This window comes from Pinus tabuliformis, chromosome Q (genome assembly GCF_031772625.1).
Source record: "Pinus tabuliformis cultivar Carrire ecotype Pingquan chromosome Q, CPIR1, whole genome shotgun sequence".
Classification (NCBI taxonomy): domain Eukaryota; kingdom Viridiplantae; phylum Streptophyta; class Pinopsida; order Pinales; family Pinaceae; genus Pinus; species Pinus tabuliformis.
The window spans coordinates 565,611,048-565,622,680 of record NC_142296.1 but is presented as its reverse complement, the minus strand read 5'-3'; the positions used below and the strand labels follow the sequence as shown (position 1 = coordinate 565,622,680).

Genomic DNA, 11,633 nt, shown 5'->3' with positions numbered 1-11,633 from the left:
TTGGAGTGAGTACGGGAACACATTGTCTCAAATATCCATGGGAAATAAACTCCTTATGAAATGTGGCAAGCCTTGACAGATGTGTTCCAGATTAGCAACGACCACAGGAAACTAGCGCTCAAAGATAAACTTTGAAATATCAAGATGCATAAGAATGACTCTATTTAGTAGTATCTGAGTAGGTTCACACAATCTCATGATTAACTTGCGGGAGTTGGTGTTACAATTTCTATTGATGATTTGGTAAGCCTAGCCCTTCTAGGCCTTCCCAAGAGCTGGCATAGCTACCAAGATTCGTTCAACGAGAGGGAGAAACTACCAAACTGGGAACGCTTATGGTTTGATTTGGTATAGGAGGAAATAAGGTGGAATATCCGAGATGGGACTTCATCCAAGGGCAAGGATGAAGAAAAATGTGCATGGTCTAGAAAGGAAAAGAAGGGGAAAGGGAAGAAATCCCAATCCAAACCAGAATCTAGTCAAGGGGGAAAGAAGAAGGACTTGTCCAAAATTAAATGCTTTAATTGTCATGAATCCGGGAACTATGCCACGAAGTGTCAACACAAAAATTCAAGCAAGAATACCTCAGGAGGAGAAACGGGTGAATCTTTGGCTACACAGTTCAAGTTTGACTTCACCCTTATTGCATGCATGGCGAGCACAATGATAGGGAGCATGTCATACTTGGACAGTGGTGCCTCGTTCCACATGACGGGGAATAGAGGTTTTTTCAGTGACCTAGAAGAGAAAGATATACAGATGCACATCGAGATGGGAGATGATGGAAGGTACAACGCGACCGGGATTGGTATAGTCACCTTTAAGAGGGAGTCAGGCTCCACTATTAGACTCAAGGATGTCATGTTGATTATGGGCCTAAAGAAAAATCTCATCTCAGTTGCAATGTTGGAAGACCATGGTTACAATGTGATCTTCAGCAAAAGGCAAGCATTCCCGAGACATATATCCACGAGATAGGTGAAGCAGATCGAGGTTCGTGTGAAGAACTTGTATAAGCTAGATGTGAAATGTTATGTTAGATTAAGCACAAAGGCGAAGAATGTGCAGAGTTGCGATGTCGATGAACTTTGGCATAAAATACTTAACCATTTGCGTCATGGCCCCCTGAATATTATGTAGCAGATAACCACAAGCCTCCCCAAAGGAGAACTTCAGCAGCAAGATACATGTGAAGGGTGTACCTTGAGGAAGTACACAAAAGTCACATTCCATGATCAGGACAACAACCCACATGTATTCCTTGAAAGGATCCACTCTGATGTATGTGGACCTTTCTCGACAACCTCTACTTCCAAACACAAATATTATGTTATCTTTGTAGATGATTTCTCACTAAAGTGTTGGATCTTCTTCATGCAGAAGAAGGATGAGATATTCATCAAGTTCGTAGAATTCAAGGCATTGATCGTGAAATAAACTGGAAAAAAGGTGAAGGCTCTCAGGAGCGATAATGGAGGTGAGTACGTGTCAATTTATTTTAAAAAATTATGTGCAAAAGAAGACATTCAGCGAGAGTTGAAAGCAACCCACAACCCACAGTAGAATGGGGTGGTTGAGAGAAAGAACCGTAGTATTGTGGGAGCAGTGAGGGTGATGTTACAAGACCAAGGCCTACCAATACATTTGTGGGTAGAGGCATGCAATACAACAGTACACTTGAAAAATCAAAGTCCTCATCGGATTCTAGGAATGATTACACCAAAGGAGGATTTCTCAGGGAGAAAGCCAGATGTGTCTCACTTCAGGATTTTTGGAGCATCTGTTTACTTCCATGTATTCAAAGATTCTAGGAAGAAGCTTGAGCAAACATATGAGTTGGGGGTATTATGGGTTACATAGAAACTCCTCACAACTATCATGTGTACTTACCATCCCTCAAAATGAAAGTTGTGTGAAGGGATGTAAAGTTTTATGAGGAGGAAGTGATGCAGTGCTCTCTTCATAGGGAGCTTCAAATTCCACCAGGAGAGGAGCTTTTAGCTCCAAAGGAGGAACCTCATGAAGCTATGGAGCAACCACAAGTTGAGGAATTGAGAGTGGAGATAGCCACTTAAGCAAACCATTCAGAGAAGGAATAAAATCAACCAGAGAAGTTGAGAGGATATTGCATGATTCTAGAGAGAATGTGGGAGCACCCACTTCATAGCGCAGGAAAAGAAGGTCACAAGAACGATACACTTACTACATGGCTCTTATGACTGAGCTAGTAGAGACCGAGACATCGACTTTCGAGGAAGTAGTAGAGAAACTTGTATGAGTTGATGCAATGGTGGAGGAATTCAATTGCCTTGTAAATAATAGTATTTGGGAAGTGGCCCAAGGCCAACAGATAAATCAATTGTGGGTTCGAGATGGCTCTTCAAGTAAATCATGCAGTAGACGGAAGCATAAAGAAGTATAAGCTTATATTTGTGGCCAAGGGATTCTCTCAATTTGAGGGAATTGACTATGAGGAAACATTTTCTCTTGTAAAAAGGTATTCATCCATTAGATCAAATCTTGCACTATCTACGCAAATGGGGTGGAAGATCCACCAGATGGATCTAAAAACTACATTCATCAATGGAGTTATCAAGGAGGAGGTGTACATTGAGCAACTAGGAGGTTTTCAAACCGTGGATCATGAGTCTCATATGCGTAGACTCAAGCGAGCATTTTATGGTCTCAAGCAAGCATCCCATGCTTGGTACACCAAGATCGACAACTATCTCACCGGTTTGGGCTTCGGGTGAAAATGTGAAGTTGGGTTACACTTTTTGCCTTTTTTTGAGAAAAAGATATCGTTTTTAGAATTTCTTCAAATTTCGACAATCCAAATTAATTTTTCCGTTTAGAGTTTCATTTTACAATAAAAATGAAACTTGTCAGAAATTTTATTAGCTTTCTATCACTTATTTTTTGAAATTTTTTTATTCACATTTCATACATCAACTTAGCAATTGTTTGACTGTGCGTTCTTTAAAAATCAAGGGATTCATAACATGTCATGTTTTTTAGCACTTGTGTATTCTTTGTTAACTTAGTGTTTTTGAAAAAAAATATGTTGCAACAATCTAGACAAACTCTACTTCAATATATTTATGTTTACGAAACCAAGTGATGCACATCATAATTACTAGAATTTTTTGAATTGAACCAATATGAAAAAATTGCAGATTTTGAAGATGTTTAGCTTAGCATCAAATTTACCAACATATTAGTTATAAACTAAAAATATAAAAACTACTCATTACAAAAGAAGGGCCAATGTAAGGAACCATAAATTTTTGCACACAATTTTTTAGAAAATTAATTAAAATTAGCAAATTTCTATGAAATTCCATAAAATTTATATCTACTGAAAGTAGATTCAATAATGCAAATTCTGGTTTTTGTTGTAACAATAAATTCACCAAAATTGGTGGAGTTTAAGAATTTTGAAGTTGGATAAAGGTGATGAGAGCCGAGTTGTTGCAGAGTTGCAGGTTAAAACAGTTCGACCGAATTAAAATACATTTGGACGAACTTCTATTTGGCACTGACGCCTGTTAAAATAAACAGAAAATTAATTCGACCGAATTACGTTAATATTCTGGAGGCATTATTTTTAAAATTTCAGCCGAAAATGTGTCGATATTTTCCGTCGACCGCAAAAATGAAATGATGCGACCCTCCGAAAAAATGTTTCGCCTGAAACGATATAAATAAATGGAGTCGAAACTTCATTTTCACACACTTTCCTCATTTGGAGTAAACTTTTAAGGTAAATTTTTTCAGCTGGGATTTTTGGATTTAATTTTGAAAGTAAGTTTTTTGGGCTAAATTTTTTAGACAAAATTTTTTGGACTTAATTTTTAAAGTAAATCTTTTGGGCTGAATTTTTTAAGTGAGATTTTTTAGCTTAATTTTTAAAGTAAGTCTTTTGTGCTGAATTTTTTAAGTGAGATTTTTTAGCTTAATTTTTAAAGTAAGTTTTTTAGACTTAATTTGTAAAGTAAGTATTTTAGGCTGAATTTTTAAAGCGATTTTTTTGGGCAGAATTTTTAAAGTGAGTTTTTTTTTAAAGTAAATTTTTTTGGTTGAATTTTTAAAGTGAGTTTTTTAAAAGTAAACTTTTTTGGCTGAATTTTTAAAGTGAATTTTTTTTAAAGTAACTCTTTTGTGTTGAATTTTTAAAGTGAACTTTTTGGTCTAAATTTTGAAAGTGAGTTTTTTTTTGCAGGATTTGTTTGAAATTGACTTTTTTGGGTTGGTTTTTTTTTTTTTTTTACAGGAACGGTTATAGGATTGCATTAGATACTTGGCATAAAGCCACAACACAGATTATAGATATTGGAGGTGATTTTTGAGCACCTCTCCGACAAGAGGATCAAGGCACATACGCTTATGATTCGTCTCTTCTTACATTTTACAATGAACTCTATTTCTATTATTTGCCCGAGCTTGTGAATGCATACAAATTGCTTCAATAAAATGCAGTAAAACATGGAAGATAGGGGATTAAGGAATTGGATCCCATGATGTTTCTTTGTCTCTAAGAATAGCCCTAGCAAGTAATTGGGCTGCCTTGTTTGCTTCAATATCCGCTTCTTTGTTGTTTATTCTCGGCACATGGAAAAATTCCAATTTCAAGGACTTTGCCATTGCTTTGACTCTTGTGATCGTCCTTGCAAGATGGAAATATGTTGGAATAGAGTTTGTCACCATTGTTTTGATGATGACCTACGAATCACCAAAGACATTAACCTCCCTGAATCCCAATTCTTTGAGCAACTTGATCCCTTGGAAAAGAGCCAACACTTCAGCTTGCATGCTAGAGGAGTGACCCAGTCCCCAAGAAAATCTGTGGATAGGAGTTCCTTCTATATTTATTATGAGCCCTCTCGCACCAGCGATTCTTGGATTTCCCTTGGCTGCCCCGTCAAAGAAGAGAGAGGGGATTGTTTTCTTGGAAATCTAGGACTGAAAGTCTTCTTCATTTTTTTTGATTTGCCATTCTTTGGGAGGAATGGGGATGATAATCGATTTTTGGAATTGGAGACTGAGTGCAGCACCCAACTCGATGTCTTGTTGGCATAGGCTTGAATCATCCATTCTATCTCTCAGGCATTCATTTAGCTGACATTTGACTGTGATTGCAACGAGACTGAAATCCTGCTCTTTGTTTCTGAATATCCTTCTATTCCTCTCTAACCAAATCTACCAACTGATAATTTTGGGAAGAGCAGTCCAAGCTGCTATGATTAATTTGTTTTTTGGGGTTGGACCTGGGTATCTGGACAGCCAACCAGCAAACAGATCCGGGATAATGCAGGGGAGAGTGAAGCTAGATTTCCATGCTCCTAAGAGCTCTTGCCAGATTTGGACGGCATATCTACACTCCAGCATGAGGTGAAGGGCAGATTCTAGCTTATCTTTACATAGCATGCATCTAGAAGGGCCAAAAAATCCCCTCTTCTGCAACCTATCATCCGTTAAATTTTTTTTATGGTAGAGCAACCAACAGAAATGATCAATTTTCGGGATGGAGGGGAACTTCCATATCCCATTCCAGGGAGCAGGATCTAGCTGTACGTATGGCCTTTCCAAGCATTTAACATACCCCTGTGCCACCGAGTAGCCTTCGCGCTGCAGACCCCATCCACGGGCATCTTTTCTCCGAACGTGAATGGGAGCCAACCCGTGCAGAAGATTGTAGAGCTCTGCGCAGTCGCTTTGGAGAGCAGGAGGGACCAGGAGCTGCTTCCAGCCTGCCCAGCGATGTCCGATCCAACATGACATATCCCACAACGATTTAATGTGTGCGTCCATCATCCACGTCCGCAGTGAATGCAAGGAGCGAGTTTCAGCCAGTGGGGGCCTGCTCATAATTTGGTCTTCCCATAGATTAATGGATTGACCATTCCCAGGGATCCAATAAGCCTACGCATTCACCAAAGGAGCTGCTTTGATACTTAGAATGCTGAAGGGAGATCTGAATTGGGATTTGGGCTTATCCAAGCAGCGAAGACGCCTTCCTCTGAAGTATTTTTTCCATAATGCTAAATGCGCCCAACCTGGATTGGGAGCTATAATTCTCCAAATCAGTTTCGCTCCCATGGCTAAATTTTGAGCGCAGAGGTTTTTAAAATTCAGTCCTCCCTCCTATAGAGGCTTGGAAACAATTTCCCAGTTGACAAGTGGGATTTTATTTTCATTTTTCTTGCCTCCCTTCCAGAAAAACTTCCTAATAAGGTCCTCCATCTTCTTGAGAATACCCACAGGTGCTAAGAGAACAGAAAATTGGAATAATGGAAGACTGTTGAGAACTGCTTTGATGAGCACTGCTTTGCCTGCAATATTGAGCCAGGAGGAGCCCCAGGCCTGCATTTTAGTTTTGAATTTCTCTAGCTGAGGGTTCCAATCTTTGCTCAAGGCCCTCTTGAGGAAGATAGGAAGGCCAAGATATTTGAAAGAGGTCCAATTTGAAGAGGCTGCAAAGCCTAGGCATCTAGCAATGGAATTTAGGGAAGATGGAGAAATATTCCAACAATAAATATGACATTTCCCATTGTTTAATTTGCTGCCCGAGACTTCACAGAATTCATCCAGCACTTCTTTAAATCTGGCAGCTGAGAGCGGAGTTGCAGCCCCCAGCAACAAGGTGTCATCGGCAAAGAGGGCATGATTGATGTTTTTTACCCCTCTTGCTATGCTTAGCCCAGCTATCTCTTGGTCTTGTTGCTTCTTGTCTAGATAAAAGCTGAGGACAGAAGCCTGCAACACAAAGAGGAGGGGTGAGAGGGGGCACCCCTGCCTCAGCCCTCTAGAGGCTTTGAAGAAATCTGTAGCCCTACCATTTACCAGGGGAGCAATCCAGGGCTCCGATATACAAGCCCGAATCCAGTTTATAAAGCTTAATCCAAATCCCATCTTGTGCAGAACATCCAGCAAAAAACTATGTCTAACTCGATCAAAAGCATTTGCTAGGTCGAGCTTGACCACCATACCTTTTTCTTTTCGATGCATGCTAGAGTGGATCGCCTCTTGAACCAAAATGAAATTATCCACGATCTGTCTGCCATGAATGAATCCTCCTTGGTTCTCCGGGATGATTTTGGGGAGGATGTTCCTCAATCTGTTCGCTATTACTTTGGTTATCACTTTGTATCCAATATTGCACAAGGAGATCGGGTGGAATCTGTTGAAGGAGTTTGCTCCTTTTTCCTTGGGGATAAGGGCGAGGAATGCTGAATTTGTGCAGCCTCCAATTTTCTGGCAATCTTGGGATTTTAGGATCATTTTGAGGAATTCCTTCTCCACAATCTGCCAACAGGACTGAAGGAATCTGGTTGTGAATCCATCCAGTCCCGGGGCTTTGTCGGGGTCCATATCAAAGAGGGCATCCTTTACTTCATTTTTGTTGACTTTAGCTTCTAACAGATGGTTCATCCTAGCAGTGATCAGGTGGGGAACTACATCCAAGAGTTTAGAACTATGTCCAACCTCCATTCCCTCACTGTACAGATTCTTAAAATGGTCGGAAGCTGCCTTTTTAATGTTGGCTATATCCTTTAGGATGTAGTTCTCTTATTTAATTTCAGAGATGGAGTTAGAGCATTTCCTGGCTTGGGCTTGCTTATGAAAGAAGGAGGAGTTTCTATCCGCTGCTTTGAGCCAAAGGCTCCTGGATTTAAGCCTCTAATATTCTTCCTCGGCCAAGCAAGCCTTGTGAAATTTCTGCTAAAGTTGTGTCTCCTTGTCCAGGTCTTCTTTTGTGATTTCAGTTTCTTCCAATTGAAGATGATGCAGTTCTAAGGAACTTCGAATTTCTTTTCTTTCATTTGCAAGGTTGGGCAAAGTCTTGGCCCAGCTTTTCAGCATCACTTTTACTCTTCTGAGTTTTTCTTCCTAAACAAAAAAAGGGGAAACCTTGACTGGCTCCTTCCAGCAATCCCTAACCTTTTGCATGAAATCTGCCTCTTTGATCCATAGAGGAATGAATTTGAATGGAATAGGGCCCAAATCCTTGAGAGCCAGTAGCTCAAGTCTAATGGGCTTGTGATCTGAAACACTGTTGTGGAGGATGTGCATTCTAGCCTCTAGATGGAGAAGAAGAAAGGAACTTTGAATAAGAAACCTATCTAGTCTTGCAACTATATGACCAGGACTGACTCTTTTATTTGAACAAGTGTACTTACCAGAAGAAGGCTTGATGTCTAGCAGGTCCCAGTCCTGCATGAGATCCTCCACCCATTCCCTTGCCGGATCCCTTACTATGCAGCCTCCTCTTTTTTCTGACGAAAGAAGGGTGAGATTGAGATCTCCAGCGATGATGATGTTTTCCAGGTTCTCTAGATCTACCAGATTTTTTATGGAGTCCCAACAAATCTTCTTCTCCCTGGCATTGTTAGGGACATACACATTGAAAAGACATATGATCTCTTTGGTATCAAGATGCTGCATCTTTAAGAAGATCCAGTGGGTGTTCAAAGTCTCAGAGATTATTGAGAACTTGTTGGCATTCCAGAGGGAGCCAAGCCCTCCCGAGGCTCCATGAGCAGAGATAGCTTGCGCTCCGCTTTTATTCCAAAATTTTTTACTTGCTTGGAGGAAAGTTGTATCCTCCATTTTGGTCTCCTAGATGAGGAGGATATCCAGGGCTTCCAATCTTGTTAAACTTTTCATTGCTTCTTCCTTGGCTCTAGTTCTCATACCCCTACAGTTCTAGGAGACGATCTTCATCATTTACTTTTGTTATGGTGGGCTCCCTTGGAACCCTGAGTTTGATTCCTCGCTGTCTTCTGAGCTTTTTCCAATAGCTTCTCAAGGGTTGGCTAGCTGCCCTAAAGCTTATCTTTGTAGGTTTCCTGCTCTCTTTTTTCCCTGGCAGACTTGCGTCCTCTTGTGGATCTTATGGGAGAGGATTGAGAGTATCCTATTTCTCCTTCTTCTTCTGACTCCTCAAATTCTTGGACTTCCTCCTCCTCTTCTAAGAGCTTTCCTTTGGATCTCTCTGCGGCACTTCCACCTTTGGTTGAGACGGAGGGGGAAGCTTTGGCGGGAGAAATTTCCTTTAGGATCTCAACCTCTTGGGAGGCCACGGTTTCAGATCCTAGGAGCTCGAATTTGTTCTCTTGGCCTTCCATGGTTGATTGCTGAACAGGGGCCATCTGAGGGCCTTTATCATTTGCAGTTGCAGTCTTCTTGTGAGAGGTCTTGGTGCGCTTGACCTGGTTCCAGCCTTCTTCTTTCCCTTTCTCTTCCGCCCCATTGGACGGACAGCCTCTGGCAAAATGGCCGTAGACGTGGCATTTCCGGCATTTGAAGGGCAACTGCTCGTAGTCGAGTTTTTGCACATGAGTCCAGGAACCTACGATGATTTTGATGGCTTCCAGGAGCCCCACCTCTAGATCTACCTCCACGCAGATTCTAGCGCAATCGTATTGGTCTTTCTTATTAGCCCGATCTATAAATTTACCTAGGGTGTTGCCTATGTGCTTCAGTGAATCCCAATTCCAATAATGCACTAGGAGATTAGGGAGTCTCACCCACATCGGGACCACTGTGGGAACATCCACTACCAGATAGAAGTCTGACATCCATTTATTCAGATACAATCCTTGAGGGCCCATGAAGTAAGGTCCATTTTGGAAAATCAGGTCCTTGTCCTCTTTTGCAGTGAACTCGAATAGAAAGTAGCCTCTCCCGAGAAAGTATGAGGTTGCTCTATTTTTTTATCAAGGGTGCCCTGTTCTTGGCGACCCAAATCTCTATGGAATTAGGGGATGTCCTCTAGTTTCTTCACAAACTTTACAGCTTCGCCTTTCTTCTTCTTTGGCAAGGATGTGAGCAGAGAGTTGAAAGCTTCAGAGGCAGAAGGCGAAGGAGGAGAGATGGGAAGCCCCTAAGGAGAGCCCAACACCTCCATGGAAGCAGGCGACCTCGAGTAAGGTCCAACCAAGCTGATCTGCAGCAGGCGGCCACGTCCTTCAACGCTACCCAAACTCCTCACAGGAGCGCTCGCGCTGTTGCAGAGCTAGGTCACGCTCAGATAGTTCAAAGTATTATTGTATTTTTGGGTTGGTTTTTAAAAATCTACATGGATTGAATTATCATGGGAAATCAAAGAAATTGCAAGAAAACATATGATCGAACAAGAGGCATTGAAGCTCGTAGAGAATTCTGGAGAAAAAATTACAAAAGAAAGAAGGAAGAGCACACAAATATTGAAAGGGAAAATCAATCTCAACTAGAAGTTGAAGCAGGTATGTAAATGTAAATATTATAAATGATATTTAAAATTTAACTGGAATATTGTGAAATTTAATTTTTATTTGATGAACTAATTTGAAAATTATTTTGCAATGTAAACAGAGAGAGATATTCCTCATAACATTGATGATGAATTTGAAAATTTTGAAAGAAAAAGTGAAAAATATAATGAACCAATGATTGATGATGTTTTTGAAGATGTTGAAAGAGATTCAAATGAAGAAGTTTAATCACCATCAAGTATATATATATATATATATATATATATATATATATATATAGATATCATGTGTATTATTGAAATTATACATATTTATTATTTCAATTTCACTCAAACTCTATTTTTTAATTTTATTATTTAATGAATATTTATACTCATTTACATTAAATTTTCATATGTACAGATCAAATCAATATCGATGATGAGGTGTTAGAAAATCTGACATATATGGAGATAAAAAATCTAACCATATTCTACGATATCGTGTTAAGGTAATTATTGAGAATTTCTTCAAAGATGAAAGTGTGACATTTCAAGCTCAAATTTTGAGAGGTCTCTTAACATCAAAGAAATTAAAAGATGCTACAACTCTATTGGGTATTCGAAAATCAACGAAAGATAAAAAGGTGAAGGAAAATGTGATTCATAATATAAATAGTGCTCTACAAAAAATTGGAAGATCTAGAAAGAAAAATGATCTAGCTGCACGTAGAGCAATACAAATGGCAGTGGTTTCATCAAGTACTAAAGAAAATCGTTTGGTAAAATCTATGGAAAAAATATTAGGGACCTCACGAAAAACATTGCACAAACATAGGAAATTTCGATTACAAATAGATGTAAATGATGAGCTCACTTGTTGGACAGTTATTTGTAGGCAACCATACAAAGATAGACTTGGAGAAGATGTTAAAAAAATAATATATGAATATTGGATGAAAAATTCATGTGTTTCACCAAAAGCAAGGGATGTGATGCGGTGAAGAATAACATGAAATCAGTATGAAGAACATGCAAAACATATCTTGGACACCACTCAGATAGAGTTGTTCAATAAGTTCATAGAAGATAATTGTGGAATTAATGTCTCAATCAATACTTTTGTGCAACAAAAACCATGGTATGTTAAACCTATCACTATACGTGACACTTGTTTTTGTCGTTATCATGTGGAATTTCAATTATATTATGACACCTTCCTTAATTTTGGTAAAACATTTTGGAAAAATTCACCTCCTCCTTCCACTATCCATGGTTTCATATCTGAAATTCTATGTGAAAGAGAAAGTCACGAATTATTTTATCAAAAGAAATGTGTTGGTGGTAAAAATTGCAATCATTGTGGAAATTTGACTTTATTTCACAACAAATATTCTAT

General features: G+C 39.5%; 1 protein-coding gene across 1 annotated transcript; it reads right to left on the bottom strand.

Annotated features, from left to right (window-relative positions):
• Positions 1-5,199: 5,199 nt before the first annotated feature.
• On the bottom strand, positions 5,200-5,811 carry LOC149220702 (uncharacterized). The gene has a single exon (XM_089387172.1). It carries the CDS (start codon positions 5,809-5,811, stop codon positions 5,200-5,202), a length of 612 nt encoding a protein of 203 aa, XP_089243298.1.
• Between the last annotated feature and the right edge of the window lie 5,822 nt (positions 5,812-11,633).